Here is a 27,859-nt window from a genome sequence, read left to right as displayed (position 1 = left end):
TTTATTATTCCAAGTATACGCTTTTCAAACTTTCTTTATGTCTCTAAAACTCTAATATTCCAAAATTAGACAGCCAAATTTATGCAAACTGAAAAAGATGTTAAACCTCTTCTGTTTTTATGCTTCCCTACCAAAGAATAGTAACATATTTAGTTTATTTTCAGGAATGCTTCCAATCCCTTTTTCCTCTAGATACCTAAAGTTCAAGAGTTCCATGTTATCTGGAGAATTCACTGAGAGTCTGCAATTCCGGTTACACAGGGAAGCAAAGATTATAAATAAAGATACTCATTAATAAAATGATCATTTGTAAAATGGGTTTCCCATCCTGACCACCCCAACCCTCAGAATCAACACAAGTGTCTATGCCTTTTCATCATGCCATTGGTTTCTTGCTATAGATTTGTAAACATCTGACAATATACTCCAAATACAACACAAAGCGACTGGCAAATTAAACTACATTATCAAAATATGCAAGATTTCATAAAGTTAATAAAAATGTGCTCAAAAACCTCTTAGAATTACATAAACTATCTTGAGCAGGTAAGTTATGTCAGTTAATAACTGAAAACAAGCAACAAAGAGGACACTAGATTCCAAAGAGTTTTTTTGAATACTCAATTTTCTTCAAAACCGAAGAATCACTCAAACATTACTGCAAACATGACTCTCATTATAATTACACTGCAACATTGAAAAAAGCTAGCATTTGCCTCATGTCCTGATTTTAGAACCCAACTCTGCAGAAGATGCAACTCCCCTGTAAAAACCTGGTTCCAAATTAAGCATCATTTAAAAGGCTATCTTCCATTTATTCAGCATATAAAATATAGGGGCAATGCAGTAAAAGTATTCTACACAGTAACTTTTTTAAATCCCAACAACAAAATTCACATTTCAAGTTGTTGAAGAAGCAGCTAATTCTTGACCTAAGTACCAATTACTAACTGCACTGCCACAAGAGAGCTCAAAAGAACTAGAAAAACTATTTACAAAAATAGAAAAAAAGAGTTTCATAAAGTTAGAACAACACTATTATCATTTTGCCTTCCAGAGAGACAATAAAAGCGAAACTGATGAACTATATTGACCTAGCATCCTCCTGTAGGCAATCTACAGAAAGTTCTCACTGAGGGGCTGAACAATTGCCTCACTGCAGAGCTGGGTTTCATTGTATCAATAGAACATGCACGCTTTCAACCCGGGTTCTCTATAAAAGGCAACCTTTGTGATAAATGAACCACTAGAGAAGATTCTAATAAAACTTACCATTGTGTATTGCATTCAGCAACTCTGAGAAAGCTTTTAAGTAAGGAAAAAAGGACTTCAGGTTAAGATCATTCTCAAACACACAAAAGAAATACATAGGCATAGACTGAAACAGTATAATAAAATCTCAGTATCATGTTTCATTGTTTGAATCATTAAAACTGTAAGCTTGGCTCAGTTTTTATATGGTATAAATTTCTAAATATTGTATTTCATTTGTCAACCTAATAAATTTAATATGTTAGATATATTGTCATAATAGTGACAAATTTTCTTAATAATACATATATAAAATTACTTTTAAAAAGATGTTTCATAGTCTATGTAATGTCTTTCTTGCTAAAGTATCTGTAGGATTCAATTCTGTAAAGGTAAATCGATCACAACAAATTCTACACTCAGCAGTATTTATTATAAAGAAAATCTTCATTTTATCATCTAACCCAATCAAAAATTCTCATTTCCTAGACTTCAGTATAATAGTCTCAACATATATAGAAGTCAAGGCAAGAATTCTATCTAATATCAACATACAAATATTAAAAAATTACATTAAGATTAGTGGGAACCAAATTCTAAAAATATTACTTCAACAGGGAACAGAAGTCACAAGAAACACCATTTATTAAAAAGCCAACAATACTTAAAATTTGGTCGCAATTGGACTAATATGGATCCTGACCACAAGACAAGCAGCAAGTTAAGATATCTCTGTAGGAGGAAAAAAACCCAATTAAGAACCAACTGCATTATGGAAAATTAAAACTTAAAGAGGTTCAGGGGTGGCATTATATAATAGGAAAAAAAACACTAAAGTAGAAGTCAAAAAGCCTGGGTTACCAACCCAGTTCGACAACTTACTAGCTGTTGGACAAGCTCCATCATGCCGATACTGCATGGAAATTTCTGTTGGGAGGGAGGAGAAAGGAATCAGGAGAAGTTGCCAGTGATTCGAGGGTAGAAAAAAGAAAATAGGCCAGAAAAACAAGGAAACATTCACCTCAAAGTCTAGCTGAGAAGGGCAAACAGAAGTGTGGGAATAGAAATTATAAACCAGTATCTGGCATGTGATAATGTGATGGGAAGAAGGACCAAACATGATGGAATTCTCACAACTCTTTGATGGGATAGTGTGGGAATGTGTACATGTGCATGTGTATACAAAGAATGAGGAAAAGGGGCGCCTGGGTGGCTCAGTTGGCCAATTTAGGGTAAGGTCACGATCTCACGGTTTGCGGGTTTGAGTCCCATGTCGGGCTCTGTGCTGACAGGTCAGAGCCTGGAGCCTGTATCTGATTCTGTGTCTCTGTCTCTCTCTGCCCCTCCCCCACTCACACTCCGTCTCTGTCTCTCTCTCTGTCTCTCTAAGATAAATAATTTTTTTTTAATTTTTAAATGTTTATTTATTATTGAGATACAGAGAGAGACAGAGCATGAGCATGGGATGAGCAGAGAGAAAGAGGGAGACACAGAATCCAAAGCAGGCCCCAGGCTCTGAGCTGTTAGCACAAAGCCTGACATGGGGCTTGAATTCACAAACCTTGTGATCATGACCTGAGCCAAAGTCGGACGCTTAACCAAATGAGCCACCTAGGCATCCCAACATTAAAAAACCTTTTAAAAAAAAGAGGAAAAGACATAAGGGCTTACAAATTAATCTGTGAAACAAGCGTGTAAGAAAAAATGGATTCATAATAAGAGGGAGTATAGTCAGCAATGTGATAAACTAATGTGTTTTATATAATACATTAGACGAGAACAATTTGTCAAAAACATCTGAATTCTGTGGTCAATTAGACATTACAATTCAAGTACAAAAAATTAGTTTATATATGAGCAGAAATCTATGATTTTAACATAAAACTTGTCAAAACTACACCCAGCTTACTTTCTTGTACTTTTCTTTCATTTTTGATGGCGATAATGAATGAATAAGCCATCACTCTTATTCTTCTGCTCCACCCAAATGAAGAGAACAAGCAGAGGATGACATAAGGCAATGAAACACTGCTAAAAGCAAAAGCTCCTGAGAAAATGAAAAATAAATTTCTGTATGGCATTCCAAAGGAAAAGCTAACTGACACAGGACTAAGTCTGTGACTCAAAGGACTCGGCCTGCTAACCAGGGAAACAACAGGTATTCCTCTGTGGCTAACACAGTTGGGCTTTTTTAAAAAGAAGAATATCTGGAAATTCTCTGGAATTACTTAACCAAAAATATGACTTCTAGGAATCATGTGTACAACGGAGTCTTCTAGGCAACCATCACTCACACATCTACACATATGCATATCTCAGAAGTCAAGTCCAATCATGGGCACCCTCCAAATAACTTGAAATAAGAAAGACAAAGCAAGGCAGAGGCAAGCGAGCACTCACTTTTAATCGTTCTAATGTTTTTTTAAAAAAGGAAAAAAACCTTCACATTAGCTACTGTTGAAAAACCAAACTTCTGATGAGTTTAATGAAGTCCTTTCCAGATGATACTCAAAAACTGAGACATGGTGGAAGAATTTGCCATCTTTAATGCTCATTAACAAATTCAAGTGAGATTTAAAAAAAGAGAGTGAGGGCTACTGAAAAGATTGAAATGGTACATTATAGAGAAATGGTAGTTGTCTGGAATGGTGCAGAAAAAGAACCAAAGGACACTCATAATACCAAAAGGATTTTCTCTGGGGGGGAAATAAACAGAATATGGCTATTCTGGCCTTTGACCTGGTACTTTTGCAAAAAGACCTACATGGTACAGGGCCAGCAAATTTTCAAATCATCAAAGACGAAAACAAAAATCAGAGGATTTTCTGAGGAAGCAAATTTCAAGGTATATTCTGGTCTTAGCAGCATCCAATATCCTATGATTTTCGTTTATGACCCAACATAATCAATATATATAAAACCATGAACTTGAGTCATTAAGATGGGTTTGAAGTATGTTCAATAACTGTTAAGTCTACTCTTGTGAATTTATTAGATTATTTGTATCTTTATGATTCCCTTATTTGTTTACAGAATCAGACTATTCCTAATTAAAATATTTTACCAGGAAAATACTTCTCAATTTCATTTTAGTAACCTAAGTAGGATATAACATAAATAAGCATATATTTAACACAAACCCATTCATAGTTACGTGGGCTCAAGTTAAACTTTCATAACCTTCACTTTTCAGAAGTCAGAACAAACTTCTTTTTTCTTTTAAAATTTTTTAATGTTTTATTTATTGATTAATTTTTGAGAGACAGACAGAGCGTGAGTGGGGGAGGGGCAGAGAGAGAAGGAGCCACAGAATCCGAAGCAGGCTCCAGGCTCTGAGCTGTCAGCGCAAAGCCGGACATGGGGCTCAAACTCGTGAACCGCAAGATCTTGACCTGAGCCAAAGTCGTCCGCTTACCTGACTGAGCCACACAGGCGCCACAAGAACAAACTTCTCTTAAAGTGATCTATTCATATTAATAACTCATCTCCATGAAACCTCAAGACTTCATGACTAAGTACTCAAGGTCAGAATCAAACAACTGCCTTCCTAGAATCTCCTTTTACAGCATTTATCACCACTAAAGAATTCCATCACTAAAATAGATTTCAAGTACCTTAACTTGCAAAGGTATGGCAGCGTCATATTAAAGAACTAGAGACTAAGATTTTTAAAAACGGGGGGAGGGGGCACCCGGGTGGCTAGGTCAGTTAAGTGACCAACTCTTGGTTTCAGCTCAGGTCATGATCTCACAGTTCATGAGTTCGAGCCCTGCATCAGGCTTTCCATGGACAGCGTGGTGCCTGCTTGGGATTCTCTCTCTCTCTGCCCCTCCTCTGCTCCTGTTCTCTCTCTCAAAATAAATAAATAAACTTTAAAAATAAATACAATTCAAAAATAAAATAAAAAACAGAGAAACTTTGAAAGGATGCTCAAAGAAAATAAGTTAACGCTAAACCATCAACTACTTATCATTTAATGAAAACCAGAATTTTCTCAAATAAGATGTTAATTTTTATGAAGAAAAAAATGTTAACTTCCACTTTAGTAAATCGCAAACTCTTGCAATGTGGTTAAGATAAATAGGAAAAAAGGACAAATACAACAGGTCAACTTTTCCAAATGCTGTATTAATTTTCAATGTTTCAAAAGCTCTACTTGTCTAGAATACATATAGAAAAAAAAAGGTTAACACAGGGGCACCTGGGTGGCTGGGTCGGTTGGGTGTCCGACTTCAGCTCAGGTCATGACCTCACTGTCCGTGAGTTCCAGCCCTGCATCGGGGTCTCTGCTGACAGATCAGAGCCTGAAGCCTGCTTCAGATTGTGTGTCTCCTCCTCTCTGCCCCTCCCCCCACTCACAGTGTCTGTCTCTCTCAAAAATCAAATAAAAACATTAAAAAAAAAAAAAGCTTAACATAATCTATACACCCAAACTTACAACCTTTAGTAGCCACTGAAAACAACACACTGATTTCCCATTTTGTACAAGTCACTATTACAGTAAATCACTTATCAAGATGTACTTCAACTTACAATAAAAATCTTACAATCCAAACCCTTGATCAGACAAGGAGCTTACAGATATTTTCTGGATTTCTACTCTGACAGGATCTGAAGTTCCTAGAAGAAATATTTTGCTACATACATGCTACTATAATTTGAATACGTCATGATAAAACTTTGATTACTATTAAGTCAATGCTTCTAACAATTTTAAGACAATCACATTACAAGGATCTGATTCTACTTCTGCTATATATCCTAGTTGTGGTAAAATCAGAGGAAATACAACAACGATAATAGCAGCTGCCCTATTTCACAAGGTTGTTCTTAGGAACAAGTAAGATACTAATTAAGAGTTCTTTGGAAACTGTTAGGTGCTTTCAAATATAGGACATTAACGATTACTGCAAGCTGATGGAAGCAATGTATTTTTTTTCTGTCAATGAAGTTCTTTTAATAGGAAGTTGCCAGAATTAAGTCCAGGATGTCTATTCTAAGACCAGCCTGGAAGTTGGATTTCTTCGGCCTGACCTTCAACTTCCCACAAACTCATCCTGTCCTACTTAGTCCACATTACTTCTACCTATCCCACAAACACAAGTTTCTTGTTTCAATTAGGTTTATCCTTCAAATACAACTTTACTTTCATTTCTGATACTGCTGTGGGCATTTCTCTGCCTACTCCGAAGTGTAATTCAAATCCCAACTTCTCTATGGTCTTTTCCAACTTAATTAACACATCCTAAACTGGTCTGTAATACTATATGATAAATAAATAAATAAATAATTTCACTTGCAACCTGGCTATAAACACTTAGAAGCTAAAAATCACACAGGTACTACTAACCACATGACGTGTTCTCGGTAATTACTAATAGTATTCATTCATTTAAAAAAAATATGTTTACAATCTATTATATACAAAGCACTGTGCTGGCAGTGAGGAGACAGCGATGAACATGACAAACAGACCCCCTTGCCTCATGAAGCTAGGATTATATAGAGCATGTTATAGTCTAACATCATAGCCAACAAGTGCTTACAAAGGTCACCTTCATCATTACTAAATTATCAACTTGTCATGAAAGCAAACAAATCTTTTGAAAAGGTCATCATGCAAAAACAATTCTGGATAACACAGTATACAGTATACATTTCTCCCTCTTACTTACTTATATGGGAAAAAAGTTTCCCGGTTTTAAAACTACAAAACTACTAACTTCTCAATCTAAAATTAGTTCAAAGAAAATTTAGCATTTTCATACTAGTAAGACATTCAACTTTGCAAGTGAAATTATTGGCTCAAATTTTCTCACTGATTCCACTGCTTAAAGTATGACTGACACTATATACTAGTGTGGTTTTAGACCTTCATCAGTAAACACCTCTTGAATATTATAATCGAGGGTCTCTCGAATCAAGGAAAATGCATGCATGGTTCCACCATACAGAGCTGTGAAAATTGCTTCCACTTCTTTACAATGAGTAATAACACTCAATTTCTATCAAGTGCTTAGACAATGTGTAGTGGGGCACCTGGGTGGCTCAGTCGGTTAGGCAGCCTGACTTCGGCTCAGGTCATGATCGCAGTTCACGAGTTTGAGTTCCACCTTGGGCTCTGTGCTGACAGCTTAGAGCCTGGAGCCTGGTTTGGATTCTGTCTCCCTTTCTCTCTGCCCCTCCCTCCCCTCTCGCTCTGTTTCTCTCTTTCTCAAAAAAATAAACATTGAAAAACAAAAAGAAAACAAAAAGACATTGTGTAGTACATACTATGTGTCAACAGCGGTTAACAATTCTTAACTTACGATTTAGAGGGCATAATTCCTAAATATCCATGGTAATTCCTAAATATCCAGGTTCTTCTAAGTAAGGAATAGACTTTTTAGTAGTGAGCTTATCAATAAGGGTATGCTCTGATCTAGTCATAAAACTTTTATTAAAATGTATACTAAGGATATATTATCTCAAATCATTTTAAGTAATCTTAGTCCATGATTATAGCTTTAACAAAACATAAATCTTCAGTTATTTTTAAACACAATTTTAAGGAAAAAAAAAATCTTGGCAAGTCTAAATTTACATCATTTACGTTAATGAAATAATATTTATGGGAGTTTCTCCCTAAATTTCTTTACCTAACGGTGAGGTTAAAAAGACACAAATTCATGCTTTTCTCCTATAGATATACCACAAACACTGCCCTCAGAAAGTAATTATTGTGAAAAGAACACAATCTCCCATGGCTAAAATCTCCCTAAATCTGTAACAGGTAGGAAAATCTTTTCAGAGATGTAAATCAAGATTTAACTCCATTAACTTGAGGATGTGTATTTCAAACAGCATCTATTCGAATCAATGCAATTTCTGAAATGCAGTAATATTCAGACTATGCTTCTACGTATATAGGAAATCAGTGGGGATCTCTTCACAAAAGTAAATTCAGGCTTAATTTTCTCAGTAAGTTATTCACCTGATTACTTATGTCTCTTGCTAAAAAATGAGTATGAACTCAATTTTTTAAGTAAATTGTCTAAATTTATTTTGTTGTGACTAGGGGTTAATCCTAGTTGCTAAGCCCTTTGGTCTAAAAGAACACATATAAATAAAATGTATATTCAGATGTGCAATATAAATTTTTTCAGTGGATTTATTTCTCATTACAATTTGAATTATTCCCCTCTAAAATAGTGGGTTTGGATTTTGCACCCTTCCCCCAACATTTTTTGACTGTCACTACTGAGGGGTGAAGGGGAACTTTGGATGCTACTGGCATCTAGTGGGTAGAGGCTGGGGATCCTGATAAATGCCCTACCAAAGCACAGGACAGGACTGCACAGTAAGGAATTGTCCCGGCCAAAATGTCAACAGTGCCAAGATTGAGAAATCATGCTCTAAATCCATCCTTAATGCTTCTAATGAAACAATCCTGTCACAGTTTCTACTCATTCCTCAAAAACAAGCAGATCCACTGTGGCAATGAAGCTGGCTAAGAAAAATGGAAAGAAAGAAATTGTCCATTGTGATCTTGGGCAATTTATTTTACCTATCTAAGCCTTGGGATTATCAGCTGTAAAAGGGGGAAATAAATAGCCCATATTTTGTAAAACTTGTGTAGGGATTAAACAAGATAATAACCATAAAGCATTAACAGACCCTAGCACAAATGATACTTATAGTTAATAATTTTCACTTCTGACCTTTTCATATGCTCTTTACTCCCTTAGAATGGGAGCAAATTCCCATTTACCTCAAATTGAAGAACAATTTAAAAGACAGATGTTGGCATTTAGGTAATATCTCAACTGTTAAGTTTTTGTCTAAAAACATGAACCTTAAAATCTGTAAGAACTGAAAATATTCATAATGCAAAGTATAGGTTAAAGAGGCATCCCAATGATGTAACAACATATATAAAATTCATTCATACTATAAAGTCAATGGTAAAAAAAAAAAAAAAAACTGCTAAACATACTTGAAAACAAAATGAACATAAATCATTTCAGATATCTCCTGAAATAAAATATGACTGTTAAAGTCCATTTTTCAAATCATTTATTACTGATTAAAAAATATTCCAGATGGAGTACTTCAAGTAGAATTTGTGTGAGGAACTGAGAAAACTAAAACAATGTAAACTTTAGAGAACGGAAGCCCCAAAACAAGCACCAATCAAAAACAGTGCAAAACTATGCAAAACTCTCACACCTCAATTGTGAATTTTGAGTTGGTTTTAAAATACTTGCAGGTAAAGCAAAAACAAAAATGGGAAATTAATTCCAGGTATTTCATAAGAACTGAATGACCAATAAATAAACTATTCAGCCTATTTTTAGTTAAGCAAACTATCAGATTAGTGCCAAACATCTTGTCCAAATACCGAACTAAGATCTTACATAACACAATTTTCTTTTCATTCAGATAAGTAAATGTCATTCAGCAACTCAAAGTATTAACATAATAATAGCTTAATTTCCCTTTTGGGGTACAAGAAAGGGGGCGGGGGCATAAGTAAAAAAAAAAGGGGGGGGGGGGGCAAATCCCTACCTGAACCAACTGGAGACGAGCCAACACTAAGACTTTGTAAACTTCCATTCCTGAGCAAGGTAGGAGATTTCTGAAGACTAGAGCTGGTTACACTTCCTGCAGCTGATGCTACCGATGATGTTGGTGAAGCAGAAGAAACTGAGAGATGAGAAACATTCTCTTGATTTTTGTTTCCTTTAGGTCTACCAGGCCCATGCTTACTTTGTTTACTTCCTTTTCTTTTCTTTTCCTTTACAGTTTCTTCTTCTATGCCAGAGGTTTGAGCCCGTTTATATCCTGCTGTAGGAAGGCTGGAATTACCCAAATCTCCAGGTGAATTTTCAAAGCTTTTAGGCTGTGAAATAACAGCTGAGGTCGAAGGGAGACCCATTATGGAACTAAAACTATTTACCCCCCCTTCCTGGCCTCCAGACTCTCCTTTATGTACATCTTTGGTTGATGATGACTGTTGGGAGTGAGTATAACTGTCATTACGCAGATCTGAGTCTGTAAAGCTCAAGAAATCCTGGGGAGACTGTACTGAACTTCCCGAAGATGATTTTACACTGCCTGGAGTTCCTGAAAAACTGCCTGTAGTAAAATAAAAAAGGGGGGGGGGGATAGGAAAAGAAAAAAATTGGATGCAAAAGTTCCCATGAGCAATAGAAATGATACAATCATCAAAAAGAGATGGAGAAGAAAAAACTAACTATAAAACTTAGGACAACACTATGTAACAAAGTAGAGTTTAAAAAAGGTGATTATGAAATCAAGTTTATCTATAAAACTTTCTTAAAAAAATATTTGTCATTTCATAGTTATTAAACTGAGTATTAACTCTTAAATTGTAAGCTATTACTTCTACAATGACCAAGATAAAAGATGTGCTTTATTCGACCTACCTTTTGCTATGGCAACATTCCTCAGTGTTTCCCCAAATACCTGTGTATGCTGGAGGAAGGACTGAAGAACAGCAATTCTCAAAGAGAGTTTGACAAGACTACTACTGTTAATCTGAATAACTGGGAGAACTTCCTCTTTTTCAATTACTGAAGATTTAAATGTTCCCAACACACACCCAGAACCAAAAGACGTTGCTTAGATTTTAAGTTCCGAGTTTTAACTTCAAGACAGTGTTAGTGAGTTCTGCTATTCAGTTAATCTACCCCACCAAAACATGGATTTGATAAAATAATAATGATCACATGGAACCCTAATCTATGTACCTTACATTCTCCCAGTCCACTTCCTCTGCAGCTGCATAAAGAAATCAGCCACTAACACTGTGCGATTGCTTTGATGAAAGTAAAATCATAAGAGAGGCACCCTAAGGAATCCCTTTCACAACTGCTTTTTCTCTCCTCACTCTTTAAAGAACATTAGTAGCCCACTATGCCATTGTAAAATAAAGGTTCTTAGTTACTTGGCAGAAAAACAATATGGCTGGGATGAAACAATAGTTTGGTCCACCATCCCAATTCACCAAACTGTCTCTAGGCTCACCAGACTCAGTTGTGACCACACATCTAGTAACGTTTCATAAAACTTACACTGTATCATATTTTAATTAATGTCTTAAAAACAAAAGCTCAAAATAAAGTGTTGCATCAGAATGGAAGGGAAATTTCAAGCTAAGGGTTAATTTTATTGCAGAGCACATTAAAATATAATCACACATAAATCCACCTAAATATTTACAACAGTATTTTCCCCCACACACAAGAATTTCTTTTTAACTAAAGTTTCAAGGTTTTGAATTTTAAATCTTAAGCTCTTCTGAAATGGCTTATAAAGGAAGAACATTAATAGGTCTAAAATTTAACTCTTTGAAGAGAATATCCATTTTATTCACTTACAAAATTATTTGTACCTATGTGAGCATTTTCAAGTTATATCTGTATAGAAAAACATACATATTAAGAAGCCATTTACATTACATCAATCATTTAAGGATAACTAATTTGCCACTTAATTAGCAACTATAAAGAAATTCTTTATTATCCATTCTGATCTGTCACCATCTGTCTTTTTTCCACACATTTTTGTTTTTACAGCTGGTGTTAAAAGCTCACTACAGTGTAGCAAATACTTTCAAACATTTAGTATATGCAATACTTTAACATATATTTTCTAAAATTCACATATTGCCCACAATGAAAAAAATAAAACCAAGCATCTTAAATACCCTATCTTTAAATTTCAACTTTTAAAACTTTTATTGAATATTACCTCAGATATGAAAACATAACATCATTCTACCATGTCTCAACAGAGGCAGGAAAAGACTCTTCAACATTATAAACTTCAAGAAAATGAGGTGTTTCTTTTCTAAATGGATTAGTACTTCAAAGATTAAAAACCAAAAAATGCAATTTTTAACAGTGGAAAATAAGGTCTTAATTATAGAAAAGAGATAACTGAATTCGCTAATATCACATTCAAAATGTAAATAGTTACATTAAAAATAATTAAGGTTTTACTACTTATTTCCCACAGTGGAATAAAAATAACAACAAATATAAAGTAAATGTATTAAACTAAAACGGCAGGTTTGGCATTTTATTTCTTTTTCTACTTGTCTGAATTTTTTGTAATATAAGGCAAAAATTAAAAAAAAAAAAATCTAGGACTTGAAAATCCTGAAGCCCAAAATAATTTACTTTAAAATATACAAACTTTTTAATGAAAGATCAGCACTTAGCTGTCTCTCTACATATTCAAATTTTTATTAACAGCAAAAGCTGAAAGTAAAAAAAAGACAACTTGTCCCCTCTCGTTTATTCCTAGGGGGCAAAAAACTGGGGGAAGGAGGTATATATATTGTACACTTCACTAATACATTTATCTCCAACAGTTTTTAACATTTATATTTCTCAAAATATTTACGTTCAAGTTAAAAATTAACACAAAATAGGGGCGCCTGGGTCACTCAGTCACTTAGGCATCCAACTTCATCTCAGGTCATGATCTCATCGCTCATGGGTTCGAGCCCCGCGCTGGGCTCTGTGCTGACAGCGCAGAGCCTGGAGCCTGCTTCGGATTCTGTGTCTCACTCTCTCTCTGCCCCTCCCCTGCTTGCGCGCGTGCGCGCCTTCTCTCTCTCTCAAAAATAAACAAACATTAAAAAAAATTTCTTAAAGATTAACACAAGATAAAAACCTAGAACATAGGGTTAATGGATTGTAAAGTTTAGCTGCGTTACTCTGTTCTCCATAAAATAGGGTTATCGTATAGAATCCAGCATGCCCAGTTAATTTTGAATTTTAGTTAAGGAACAGATTATTTTTTCAGTATAAATATATTCCATGCATTTCTTTGAGACATACTGAAAAATAATGTTGTTAAACTAAAATTCAAAATTAAATGGGCATCTTGTTATAGTAACCCTACTAAAAGAATATGCAAACTTAGCAAAATTCTACTTTAAACTTCAAACTTTGTAATAAATGCATTAATAATCAACAGCTATTATTTTCTGAGAACTATTTAGATTCCCTACAAATTACCCAGTATTTGTTTACTTACTAAAAATATATGCTTTAACTATTCTAGTGTTTAATTAGGAAAGATAAATGATAACAATTTATTAAAAACAAAGACTGTTCTATAGAGCAGAAAGGAAAACTCCAGCTTTTATTCTTTTTTCTCCCCAAACTTAAACTTTATTCCACATCTATTTAAACATTAAAATTTACAATTCAGCTTTGGAAGCACATGTCATAACATAAAAGGTCCCAGAAACATTTTAACAAGGAAGACTAGTCTTAAAGTAATCTCACTACAGCAACTATTCGTAAAATAATCTCCAATTATCCATTAGTTATAAAGAAAAAATAATTTTACAAAACTTAACTGCTGCTGATCATCGCAAGAACAATTATGTTAACTAAAACATCATAATTAATACCTTGCTGGAAAGGACTAGCTGCTGACACAGTCGTTCCTGGATTTCGGCCACCAGGCTTTCTTCCCCTTTGACCTGAGCTGTGAGCTGAAGATTTCTTCCCTTTTCCCTCTGACCCTCTAGCCTCTGAAACATCTTTTCCACTAGTTGTGTGCGCAGAGACTTCCTGGAAGTTTGCATTTGTAAATCGAGCTGCAGTATCTTCCAAACGCTTCAATGATCCAGATATAGAGTTGCTGCTAGTGCTTGTATAAGTCTAACATTTTGATTGAGAAAGGAAGTTGAAAGAAAAAAAGAACGGATTAGATTTTAGCTATAGGTGGGCGGAGGGGGATGCATATTAATAATAATAAATAATTGTTCAGCTTCTAAGATAAACATATTAAAGTTTCAGTTATAAAGTGAGACCACCTAAGAAAATCACATGAAAACAATTATTTTAGTCTATTGCAAATATTTATAAATTGCAACAGTAAGTTAAAGTACATATTAGTTATAGTTCTTCAGCAACACAGTTTTAGTATTGAAGGTACTTGCTTCTCAAGCAACACAATTCAATAAGAAAAAACTACTTCCTAGTATGAAATTACCATCAGCTTTAACGTCCAGCACAAAGGCAACAATGAGCAAGAAATAAAGTGCTACAAATTCATTAGAGGACTAGATCCATGAGATTATAAGGCTTCAGCACAGGTCAGAGCAAGAATCTTTAATTCAGGTGAAGGCTACCTTCCAAAACAGAAAGATTAAAGCCTTTAAAACACAAACCATTTCTTCCAAGTATTAAGATGAAGGAACTGTTATACTTTGCAGTTAAGATTTTTAAAAATTAGAAGTATTGGGGCGCCTGGGTAGCTTAGTCAGTGAAGCGTCCAACTCTTAATTTTAGCTCAGGTCATGATCTCAAGGTCGTAGGAATGTGCCTGGCATGGGGTTCTGCACTGAGCCTGGAGCCTACTTGGGATTCTTTCTCTCCATCTCTCTGTCCCTCCTCCCCGCCTCCCCGAAAATAAATAAACATTAAAAAAAAAATTGAAAGAAAGTATTATATACCCTAAAATGGATCTGTAATCACCCCCATGATCTAGATATGTTTAGGAAAAATACAAAATAAAGACCTGTCTAAACAATTAGTTTCCAATCATTTCCAATTAGTTTAACAATCATTTTTAAGACAAGGTATATGCAAATAATAGTAAATTAAATGACTATGAAAGGTGAGAATGTGTTCTAACAGATGTATATTAATCAACATGCTTCAAACTAAAAGGTTTAGGGTGCCTGGGTGGCTAAGTCTGTTGAGCATCCAACTCTTGATTTCAGGCCAAGTCATGAGCTCACAGTTCATAGGATCAAGCCCCATGTCAGGCTCTACACTGACAGCATAGAGCCTACGTGGGATTCTCTCCCCACACCTGCTCCTCCCCTGCTCATGTTCTAACAAAATAAATAAATAAACATTTAAAAAAGAAAAAAAGAGGGGCGCCTGGGTGGCGCAGTCGGTTAAGCGTCCGACTTCAGCCAGGTCACGATCTCGCGGTCCGGGAGTTCGAGCCCCGCGTCGGGCTCTGGGCTGATGATGGCTCAGAGCCTGGAGCCTGTTTCCGATTCTGTGTCTCCCTCTCTCTGCCCCTCCCCCGTTCATGCTCTGTCTCTCTCTGTCCCAAAAATAAATAAATGTCGAAAAAAAAAATTTAAAAAAAAAAAAAAAAAAAAAAAAAAAGAAAAAAAGAAGTATAAGGTTTGTAAGTCCAATGGGTCAGGATTTTTGTTGTCCCTGTTTACGTTCACTAAATGCCTGAAAGACAAACAGCCCTAAATTTCTGCTGAATAAATAAATGAATAAATATTTTTCTGAATCATCTATCTAAAATCTCTGATGCAGGGGCACCTGGGTCAGTTAAGCATCTGACTTTGGCTCAGGTCATGATCTCACAGTTCGTGTGTTAGAGCCCCTGCATCGGGCTCTGTGCTGACAGCCCAGAGCGTGGAGCCTGCTTCAGATTCTGTGTCTCCCTCTCTCTCTGCCCCTCCTCTGCATGCTCGCTCGCTTGTGCTCTCTCTCTCTCTCTCTCAAAAATAAACAAACATGAAATAAATAAATTAATTAATTCAAAAAAATAAAATCTCTGCGGTAATACAAACCACTCAATACAAACCATCAGATAAATGTGAAAAACAAGAAAGGGATGCTAAAATCAGGTGTCAAAATAGTCGGCATTTGTAGCAAAATCAACGTTCAAAATGCAGAAAGAAAGAAGACTTCAAATGCTCTGCAAATCAAACATTCTTCACTACTACTTGTCTGCTACTTGCCTCTTGATACTGTCCTCACTCCACATCATCACACTGTCAAACAGATTTTCATCAAGTACAAGAGACGTTATCTCATAAAAACAAACCAATCACTATTCTAATAACAGAGACTCCACAAATGAGAAAGAAAGGTCCCAGAGTAAGTTTTAGGAGAAAGACAATCATGTTTAGGCTTATTAAACTTCATGGATTGCTTTATGTCCAACTACGGCTCAGGTCAAGATCTCACGGTCCGTGAGTCTGAGCCCCGCGTCAGGCTCTGTGCTGGCAGCGAGGAGCCTGCTTGGGATGCTTTCTCTCTCCACCCTTCTCCTGCTTGCACACTCTCAAAATAAATAAATAAACTTTAAAAGGTGGGGGGGAGGGCTAGGTGGCTCAGTTGGTCAAGCATGTGACTGCAGCTCAGATCACAATCTCCTGGTCAATGAGTTCAAACCCCGCATCTGGCTCCGTGCTGCCAGTGCGGAGCCTGTTTGGGATTCTCTCTCTACCCATCCCCCCCGACCCGCCCCTCTCCTGCTTGCATACTCTCTCTCAAAATAAATAAATAAACTTACAAAAACAAACTTCATGGATTACTTTAGAAACATGAATGTTTCCATGCTGGGCAGGGTCACTTTGGGAACCACCTACTTTACTTTTCAAATATTTTTTTCTAATAACGAGTTGAGGTTCTCCATCCCATTCACATACAAGCCTAATGAAGTTTAAAAGTCATCTAAAGTGCTCGCTTCGGCAGCACATATACTAAAAGTCATCTAAAGAGAACACAGTGATGTTCTTCATTCATGTACTCTGACCACGTACCAAATAAGCAAAGAAGAAAAAACTGGGTGGAGAACCAAACACAAAAATATACTATTTCCACATACCAACCTAAACTAGCGTTGGTCAATTTTCCCACTCATTTAATAGAATATCCTTGCTTACCCTTGAAGTATAAATATGTCCATAAACCCAATGAAAATATGCCACATGGAAGAAAAGGTATTACAAAGAAAGCAATGAATACAAATTAAGCAAATTTCACTGACAAAAGTCATACTAAACAAAATCGTAACATTTCTTTTTAAACGTTTTTTTTTATTATTGAGAGACAGACAGAGCATGAGCATGAGCATGAGCATGAGCATGAGCATGAGCATGAGCATGAGCATAGGAGGGGCAGAGAGAGGGAGAGACACAGAATCTGAAGCAGGCTCCAGGCTCTGAGCAGCCAGCATAGAGCCCGACCCGGGGCTTGAACTCACAGAGCACGAGATCATGACCTGAGCTGAAGTCAAATGCCTAACCGACTGAAGGCACTCCCATAACATTTTCTTTTTTAAAAAGTTATTTCTAAGTTTTAAAAATTATCAAAGATTTAAGAAAATTTTTAGTTATTATATATTTTTGAGAGAGAGTGCATGTGAGCAGGGTAGGGACAGACAGAGTGAGACAGAGAATCCAAGTAGGCTCCACGCTGTCACAGTGCAAAGCCCAACGTGGGGCTCAAATCCAGGAACTGTGAGATCATGACCTGAGCCAAAGTTGGATGCTCAACCAACTGAGCCACCCAGGTGCCCCCCGAAATATCAGATGTTTTAACAAGAAAAATATAAAACTTTAGCTAAAGATTCTAACAGCTCTTTTTAAAAATTACACATAACAACAAGAGGGAAAAATCTGTATGATTTTACTCAAGAAGAAATCTCCACCTTAACTCCACCTTTCTAAGTTAATTCAAGAGTATCTGTTCCAGGGGCACCTGGGTGGCTCAGCTGGTTAAGCATCCAACTTCAGCTCAGGTCATGATCTCACAGTTTGAGAGTTTGAGCCCCGTGTCAGGTTCTTTGCAGACAGCTCAAGGCCTGGAGCCTGCTTTGGATTCTGTGTCTCCCTCTCCCTCTCTGCCCCTCTCCTGCTTGTGCTCTCTCTCTCTCAAAAACAAACATTTAAAAAAATTTTTTTAATTAAAAAAAAAGGCGTATCTGTTCCATAATACACAGTTAAAATAATATGGAATGGTGGAATTCCATTACAAATACACAATCTAATCAAAATCAAGAAGTGGAAAAGAAGTAAAAGAGGGCAGTGGGGAGGAGCTGAGACACAAGGAGTAACCTGATGCCACAAATCTACTCTTTCCTTAGTTTCTCAACCTAAATAACTCTCGTTGCATGAGCATCTCACTGCTCTGAGAGCAATTCTAGTGCTTAAAAATACACATCTTCCATGTAAATTAACCCATAAAATACAAACTACTTCATTTGGAACTTGTCTGAATAAAATACGGTCTTTTTTTCCCCTTTTTCCACTGGAGATAAAACTGCATATTTGGTCTTATTGAGAGTCTCTAAGGAAATGCATACATACTTCGGTTTATGTTGTGATTTACAGGCAACTTAATGAATCTTTTAAATATTTAGAACATGTGTGATTTTTTGTTTTATGGCTAGCTACAATTGTTAGTCCTCAGATAAGATGCAATTGGTATACCTACTAAACAGTATTCACTGGAGCCAAAAATACACCCAACTTCAAAAAATTTTAAATTAGACTCACAAGTCAACAATGATTCTGTAACAGGCTAACCAAAAAACCAGATATTTTCAAAACTTTGGTTGCCTGTAATCCACATTTGGGAGAAAGAGGCAGAGGGAAAAGAAACAACCAACAGTTGTATGTCTTCTACCAACATGATCCAATGTAATTATGCTGGCTAAAATATTTTTTTAATTATGTAGTATTCAAGTGTCTGATAAAAGCCACAAATTTTTCACACACACAAGTCTAAGAACAAAGCACAGGAACTATCAAAAATGAAGCACAGAAGGGAATGAAGACGTTAAAAGGGAGTTTGGTGGTACAGGGATGAATCAGTGAGCTGTGGGACAAGGTTAAGCAGCCTATGTCACTGGAGTACCCAAAGGAAAGTAGGAGGGAAAAAATGTGAAGAAGCAGGAAAAAAATTATAAAATTTGATGAAAACTATAAAATCTACCACTGATCAACTAACTCCAAGCGCAAGAAACATGAAGAAAAATCCACAAATCCACATCACAATCAAACTACTTATCATTAAAAACCAACAATAACGAGAAAATGGTAAGAACAGCCAGGGAGTTTTAAAAAAGAAAAAAAAAATGCTTTATCTGCTAAGAAACAAAGTTAAGAATAAAAACAGATTTCTCATGGAAATAATGCAAGTTAGAAAACAAGAGTAAATAAAAAATCTTCAAAGACCAAAGAAACAGGGCCACCTGCGTGGCTCAGTTGGTTAAGCATCTGCCTCTTGATTTTCAGCTCAGGTCATGATCTTACAGTTTGTGAGCTGCAGCCCAGCATCAGGCTCTGCACTGACAGCAGGGAGCCTGCTTGGGATTCTCTCTCTCCCTGTCTCTCTGCTCTTCCCCCACTTGTGCATACTTTCTTTCTCTTTCTCAACATAAATGAACTTAAAAAAAAAAAAAAAAAAAAAACTTTTAACCTAGAATTCTATACCAAGCTAAAATATTTTTTCAAAAGCAAAGGCAAAATATATAGCTGACCCTTAAACAACACCAGTTTCAACTGTATGACTTCATTTATACAATTTTTTCAAAAAATACAAAACACCACTGTGAATGTATTTGCTTTTCCATATCACTTTCTTAAAAACATTTTCTTTTCTCCACCTTATATTATTGTGAGAACACAGTATATAATACATATACAAAATATGTGTTAATTGACTGTTTACATTATCAGTAAAACTTCTAGGTCAACAGCAGACTATTAGAAGTTAAGTTTTAGGGAAGTCAAAAATTATATGCAGATTTTCTACTATGCGGGGGTCCTAACCACTACACTCTTCAAAGGTCAACTTTAATTGCCTTCCAGATTTTAAACAAACAAACAAACAAACAAAGCTAAAAGAACTAATCAGCAAAGCAAGACTACAATAAATGCTAAAGGCTGTCTTTTAGGCAGAAAGAAAACAACAAAAGAAATGTGGATCTACACAAAGTAATTAGGAACACTAGAAACAGTAATTACATGGGTAAATATAAAAGACTTCTTCGGGGTGCCTGGGGAGCTCAGTCAGTTAAACGACTGACTCTTGATTTCAGACTCTCTCTGCCCCTCCCATGCTTGTGCTATCTCAAGATAAATAAATAAAGTTTGGGGGGGAAAAAAAGACTTTTTAAATATTTAATCTCTTTATAACTGAAGGCTTAGAGTAAAATTAGTAACAATTGTGAGGTTTAATAATATATATAAAAATTTTAAATATGACAAAAATAGCACAGAACCAAAAAAGGTAGAATTACAAGTATGTAAATTCTAAACTGTATATTCTTTTGTTTTTTTTTTTTTCCTTGAGACAGAGAAAAAACACATGTACACGCATAAGCAGGGGAGAGGGGCAGAAGGAGAGAGAAAATCTTATGTAGACTCTACACTCAGTGCAGAGCCAGACCCAGGGCTCAATCCCATGCCTGGGAGCCCAAATTAAGAGTCAAACACTCAACTGACTGAGCCACCCAGGCAACCCTGAATTGTATATGCTTACACAATATGTGAAATGGCATAATATCATTTGAAGGCAGATTTTGATAAATTAAAACATGTATGACATAAACCCCAAAGCGATCAATAAATAAAATAACAAAGAATCATTACTAAGCAGCCAAAATGGAATCATAAAAAATATTCAATGACAAAGACAGAAAAAAAAGATGAAACAGGCCAATAATAAGGATTAGCAAATGATAGCTTTAAATACAAGAATATCAATAATCATATGCTAATTAAGTAAACACTCCAGTGAAAGGCAGAGATTAGAACACTGAAAAAAGGAACTCAAGACTATATGCTGCCTATAAGAAAACCACTTTAAGGGTGGCTCAGTCAGGGGAGTGTCAGACCCTTGATTACGGCTCAGTCCACGATTCCACAGTTCCTGAGATTGTGCCCTGCGACGGGTTCTGCACTGACAGTGCAGAGCCTGCTTGGGATGCTCTCTCTCCGTCTCTCTGTCCCTCCTCTGCTTGCTCTCTCTCTCAAAGTAAATAAACTTTTTTTTAAATGTAAATATAAAGACACAAAGATATCAAAAGTGCAAGTGTGGGAAAGAAATATCAATTTAACACTAATTAAAAGAAGGCTGAATTCACAACATTAGTACAAACAAAATAAATTTCAGAACAAGGAATATTACCAGGATAAAGAGACCTATTTATCAAGAGGATAAAAAATCCTAAACGCTTTTGCACCTAATAAGAGACCTTCAAAATAAATTAAAACTGACAGAAAAAGAAAATGGGAAAAATAATAAAATCCATAACTACAGTAAGAGAGATCCAAAGCCTCTTCTCAGTAATTGAACAAGTACACAGAAAATATAAGTAAGCATATGGAGACCTTAAACAGTATAAATCAACTTGACCTCACATTTATAGAAAAACTCCATATACGAGGAGCAGAGTGAATACACATTCTTTTTAAAAGCACACAGGACATTACACACAATAATCCATATTGTGTGTCATTTTTTTTATCTTAAAAAACTTAAAAGAAATTATATAACACAAAGATATTACAAATCAGTATAAAAAATGTGAAAAGTTTCCAAATGTTTCAAAAGTAAATAATCTACTTGTAAATAACCCATGGATCAATGAGAAATCAAAAGGAAACCACAAGGTATTGTTCAACTCAATAAAAACGAAAATACAACATATCAAAATTCATAAGTAGTGCTTAGAACAAAGTCTGTAGTATTAAATGCCTATATTAACACTTCTGGGATTCTGGTCCAGCATGTAAAAAAACTTAAGAGGACAGAGAGATGGGAAGAGAAGGTGGGGGAGGGGAGAGGAGGGGAACTTACGGGAGGGGACAGGAGAACAGAGATGCAATATTTGAATCAAAAAAGACTACAAATTTCCCAAATTAGTGTCAGAAACCATACCACAAATCCAGGAAGCTCTGAGACTACCAAGTAAGACACGTGTCAAAAAAATACACCTAGGTATGTATATCACAAACCGCAAGAAATCAGAGATAAAACACACACACACACACACACACACACACACACACACGTACTGAAAGAAGCTGGAAGGGGAAAAAGCCTTATCCATGAAGTAGCAAAGATAAGAATTACATCTGACTTCTCAGAAATAATACAACCAAGAAGAGAATGATATGGAATAATGTGTTGACAGGGGGAAAAGACCTAGCATTCTGTACACTGCAAAATCATCCTTCAAAAGTGAAAACAAAGACTTTCTCAAACAAACAGAAATTGAGGGAAGTTGCTGCCATAGGTCTACCTTGCAGGAAATGTAAAACGAAATTCTTCAGAGAGAAGGAAATGATACAGCTCATACATTTGGATTTATATAAAGAAGAGCATCAGAGAATGAATCAACGAAGGTAAAATTAACACTCTGATTTTTCTTATACTTACTTGATCTAACAGTGTTCAAAGCAATGATAGCAACAATATGTTTGTATAGTCTTAAGCACATATACGCTTACATGTGCTTCTGTATAACTGAAATGAATGACAGCATTGACAGAAAAGATGGGAGGGAGGAATTTAGGAATATTTTGTCATTATAAGGTACAGGTACTAACTGTGAAGTGGTGTAGAATAATTTGAAAGTGAACTTGGATTAGCTCTATATTTATATATACTGCAAACAGTAGAGCAACTATGAAAAAAGTATAATTGATATATTAAGAAATGAAAGAAAATGGAACCATTTAAAAAAAACTCAATTAAAATCCTTAGGAGGAGGGTCACCTCTCCCCTTCCTCGCGCTGACAGATAACCGGGAAATTGTACTTGCTCTGCTGCTTTCCCTCTCCCACAATATATCCGCTCTTCCCTTTCCAACCAGGGCCCGGCAGAATAGCTCCCTCCAAGAAGCCTGGCAAGAAGAAAGGCCATTATGGGATACCTGGGTGGCTCAGTCGGTTAAGCATCTGACTTTGGCTCAGGTCATGATCTCACGGTTCTTGAGTTCGAGCCCCTCATCAGGCTCTGTGCTGACAGCTCTGAGCCTGGAGCCTGCTTCAGATTCTGTCTCCCTCTCTCTCTGCCCCTCTTCTCTCTCTCCCTCTCTCTCAAATATAAAATATAACATTAAAACATTTTTTAAAAGTGTGGGGGGGGGGAGGGCATTCTGCCATTAACGAGGTACTGACCAGCTCAGAGCCTGGAGCCTGCTCTGGATTCTGTGTCTCCCTCTCTCTCTGCCCCTTGCCCACTCACACTCTGTTTCTCTATCAAAATTAACACTAAAAACAATTTTTTAAACTGAAAGAAAAACAAAAACCCTCATAAGTAGAAAACATTTGGAAGACAAAAACAGTACCAAAGATCTAGAGCAACAAATAGAAAACAGTTACAAATCTGGGAAATATTAACCTAACTGTATCAATAATTACCTTAAACATAAATAGTTTAAATATACCAATTAAAAGAACTGATCAAAAACAAGACTCATCTATGGGGCATCTGGGTGGCTCAGTTGGTTGAGCGTCTGATTTTGGCTCAGGTCATGATCTCACAGATCACAGGTTTGAGCCCCATGTCGGGCTCTGTGCTGACAGCTCAGAGCCTGGAGCCTGCTTTGGATTCTGTGTCTCCCTCTGTCTCTGGCCACTCGTGCTCGCTCTCTCTCTCTCTCTTACTCTCTCTCTGTCTCTCAAAAATAAATAAAAACATTGTAAAAAAACTTTAAAAAAAGACTCATTTATAGGCTATCTACAAGAAATACTTTAAATATGAAGACACTCATTGATTAAATATCAATGAATGGAGGGGTACCTGGGTTGCTTAGTTGGTTAAGCACCTGACTCTTGATTTCAGCTCAGGTCATGATCTCATGGTCATGAGATGGAGCCCCGAGACAGGATCTCACGGTTCGTGGGATTGAGCCCAGCGTCAGGCTCTGCACTGACAACAGGGAGCCTGCTTGGGATTCTCTGTCCCCCCTTCCCCTGATCATGCACGCTCTCCTTCTCTCTCAAAATAAATAATCTTCAAACAAATTAATGTAATCCATCACATCAACAAGATAAAAAAAAAATCATACATCATATCAACAGTTGTAGAAAAAGGGGCACATGGGGGGCTCAGTCAGTTAAGCGTCCAATTTTGGCTCAGGTTATGATCTCACAGTCCGTGAGTTTGAGCCCTGCATTGAGCTCTGTTTCGGATTCTGTGTCTCCCTCTCTCTCTGCCCCTCCCCTGCTTGCTCTCTGTCTCTATCTCTCTCTCTCAAAGTAAATAAACATTTAAAAAATAAATAAAAATAAATAGTTGCAGAAAAAGCATGTGACAAAGTACAATACCCATTCACAATGGGTGAAGTTTAAAAGCTCTCAGAAAACTAGGAATAAAAGGGGAACTTCCTCAACTTGGTAAAGTTGGTTAACTTACAGCTAACATCATGCTTAATGGTGAGAAACTAGGTTTCCCACTAATATCAGGAACCACTCCATTACAACATCATACTGGAAGTCCTAGTTTATGTAAAAAGACAAGAAAAGGAAATAAAATATAAACTGATTGAGAAGGAAGAAATGAAAGTGTGGTTTTTCATAGAGAACATGGTTGTCCATGTGGAAAATCCAAAATTACCAAAAAATTCCTGGAACTAATAAACAATTACGTAAAGACTGCAAAACCAAGGTTAAATGAAAGAGAGAAAATGCTTTCATATATACTCACAAGGAACAAGTGGAATTTTGAATTAAAAACACAATACCATGAACAAAAGCACCTCCAAAAATTAAATACTTAAAGTTTTAACCTAACAATATGTATAAGGTCTACATGAGAAAAGCAACAAAACTTGTATAAACAAAATCAAAAAACTAAATAAATGAAGAGATATCCCAACTTCGTAGACAGCAAAACTTAATATGGTCAAGATGTCAGTTGCTCCAAATTGATCTACAGATTCAATACAATTTCAACCAAAATCCCAGCCAATTTTTGCAGATACTGACAAATTGATGCTAAGGCACATACGAAAAGGTAAAAAGATACAGAATAGCCAACACAAAAGTGAAGGACAAGAATAAAGCTGGAGTAGTGACATTACTCAAATTCAGACTTACTTAAAAGCTACAGCAACTAAAAAAAAAACCAAAAAAACCCTCCAGTAATTAAGATAGTGTAGTGCTGTTGAAAGAATAGACAAACAGATCAATGGAACTGATTAAAAAAACCTTCAGAAACAGACCCACATAACTACAGTCAACTAACCTTTGATAAAGGTGCAAAAGCACTACAATGGAACAAACACAAGCTTTTCAACAACTAGGGCTAGAACTGGTTATCCCCATGCAAAAAATCAATCTAGACATAAAATTCATTTACACCCTTCACAAAAATTAACTCGAAATTGATCATAGATCTAAATGTAAAACACAGAACTACAAAACTCCTAAAAGATAACATAGGAGAAAATAGGATAACCTTGGGTTTGGCAATGACTTTTCAGATATAACACCAAAAGCACAATCCATGAAAGAAAGAAATGGTAAGCCGAACTTCATTAAAATTAAAAACTTTTGCTTGGGGCTCCTGAGTGACTCAGTCGGTTGAGTGTCCGACTTCGGCTCAGGTCATGGTCCTGAGGTTTGTGAGTTAGAGTCCCACATTGGGCTCAGTGCTGACAACTCAGAGCCTGAAGCCTGCTTCAGATTCTGTGTCTCCCTCTCTCTCTGCCCCTCCCCCAGCCATGCTCTTTCTCTCTCTCCTTCAAAATTAAATAAACATTTTATTTTTTTTTTCAACGTTTATTTATTTTTGGGACAGAGAGAGACAGAGCATGAACGGGGGAGGGGCAGAGAGAGAGGGAGACACAGAATCGGAAACAGGCTCCAGGCTCCGAGCCGTCAGCCCAGAGCCCGACGCGGGGCTCGAACTCACGGACCGCGAGATCGTGACCTGGCTGAAGTCGGACGCTTAACCGACTGCGCCACCCAGGCGCCCCTAAATAAACATTTTAAAAACTAGTAATGAAATAAAATAAACTTTTGCTCTACCAAAGACATCATCCAGAAAATGAAAACATCAGCCACAGGCTGAGAAAATACTTAAAGACATACTTGACATTTTTCACAAAACTAGAACAAATAATACCAACATCCATATTGAAACACAAATACCCCAAATAGCCCAAGCAATCTTGAAAAAGAAGAACAAAGCTGGAAGTTTCACAATTCCAGATCTCAAGATACACTACCAAAGCTGTCATAATCAAAACACTACAATGCTGAACAAAAACAGGCACATACATCAACAAAACAAAGGACACAGAAATAAACCCACACTTGTGTTTATGTGGTCAATTAACTCCATGACAAAGGGAGTCAAGAATATACATACAATGGGGAAAAGAAAGTCGCTTCACTAAATGGTGCTGAAACTGGACAGTGACATGCAAAAGGATGAAACTGGACCACTTTCTTACACCATACCTAAAAATAAGCCTAAATGTGAGACCTGAAACCACGACGAAAACCTAGACGAAAAACATCTTTAACACTGGCCATAGAAACACTTTTCTAAATATATCTCCCCAGGCAAGGAAAATAAAAGAAAAAATAAACTGTCAGGGCTACATCAAAATAAAAGTTTTGCACAGCAAAGGAAATCATCAACAAAACAAAAAGGCAACCCACAGCGGAAGAGTAGGTATCTGCTGGATCAGAGGGGTGGCTCAGTCGGTTGAGCTTCTGACTTCAGCTAGGGTCATCATCTTATGGGTCCTGAGTTCCATCCCTGCATCAGGCTCACTACTATCGGTGCAGAGCCTGCTTCGGATCCTCTGTCCCCCTCTCTCTCTGCCCCTCCCCTGCTCACACTCTCTCACAAAAATAAATAAACATTAAAAAAAAAAAAAAAAAGAGTAGGTATCTGTCAATGATATATCTGACAAAGGGTTAACATCCAAAATATGTTAAGAATTTATACAACTGAACACAAAATAAAAGTGACTGCAAAATGGACAAGAGGACCTGAATAAACATTTTTAAAAGAAGACATACAGATGGCAGACACACACATGAAAAGATGCCAAATATCACTAATCATGAGAAATATGCAAATCAAAACAGTATCACCTCACACCCATCAGAATGGCTAAAATCAAAAAGGTGATAAACAAGTGTTGACAAAGATGTGGAGAAAAAGGGATCTTTGTGTGCACTGTTGTTAAGAATGTAAATTGTTACAGCCACAGTGGAAGACAGTATGGAAGTTCTTTGACAAACTAAAAAGAGAATTCAGAAGATAACTAAATAACCCTTTTATTTACATGCAATAAAGTTTTCTATTCCTCAAAAAAATATAAAAATAGAAATACCGTATGATCCAATAATTCCACTACTGGGTATTTGCTACCCAAAGAAAACAAACACACTAATCTGAAAAGACACATGCACATTCTATTCTTACAGCAGCTTTATTTACAATAGCCAAAGTACAGAAGCTATCAAGCGTCCACTGATGGCTTAATAAAGAAGATGTGATTATATATATATGGAATGGGATGGAATACACAATAGAGTATTATGCAGCCATATAAAAGGATGAGATCTTGCCATTTGCAACAGGAATTAACTTAGGGTATTACACTAAGTGAAATAAGTCAGACAAATACAAATACCATATGATTTCCTTACGTGTAGAATCTAAAAAACAAATGAATCAACAAGCAAAAAGCAGAATCAGACCTAATGAATACAAGGAACAAAATGATGGTTGCAAGAGAAGAAGGGTATGGGGGGATGAGCAAAATGCATAAAGGAGAGTGGGAAACACACGCTTCCAAGTATGGAAAGAATAAGTTATAGGAGTTAAAAGATACA

At 36.3% G+C, this 27,859-nt stretch overlaps 1 protein-coding gene across 12 annotated transcripts in view; it reads right to left on the bottom strand.

Moving 5' to 3' along the window:
* Positions 1 to 27,859, bottom strand: part of MLLT10 (MLLT10 histone lysine methyltransferase DOT1L cofactor) — a 237,646-nt gene that overhangs the window by 59,421 nt on the left and 150,366 nt on the right. For 7 of the 12 annotated variants that reach the window (XM_047868456.1, XM_047868453.1, XM_047868458.1 and 4 more), the window contains 4 exons: positions 13,685 to 13,937; positions 9,799 to 10,368; positions 2,134 to 2,178; positions 1,273 to 1,305 (listed from right to left, as the gene is read on the bottom strand). In XM_047868456.1, coding sequence (XP_047724412.1) covers positions 1,273 to 1,305; positions 2,134 to 2,178; positions 9,799 to 10,368; positions 13,685 to 13,937 — 901 coding nt within the window. The remainder of the gene's footprint in view (positions 1 to 1,272; positions 1,306 to 2,133; positions 2,179 to 9,798; positions 10,369 to 13,684; positions 13,938 to 27,859) is intronic. The other 5 variants (XM_047868459.1, XM_047868461.1, XM_047868464.1 and 2 more) reach the window with 4 other exon arrangements.

This window comes from Prionailurus viverrinus, chromosome B4 (genome assembly GCF_022837055.1).
Source record: "Prionailurus viverrinus isolate Anna chromosome B4, UM_Priviv_1.0, whole genome shotgun sequence".
Taxonomy (NCBI): Eukaryota; Metazoa; Chordata; class Mammalia; order Carnivora; family Felidae; genus Prionailurus; species Prionailurus viverrinus.
Note: the sequence above shows the minus strand (reverse complement) of the source record. Positions and strands in the feature narration are given on the sequence as shown.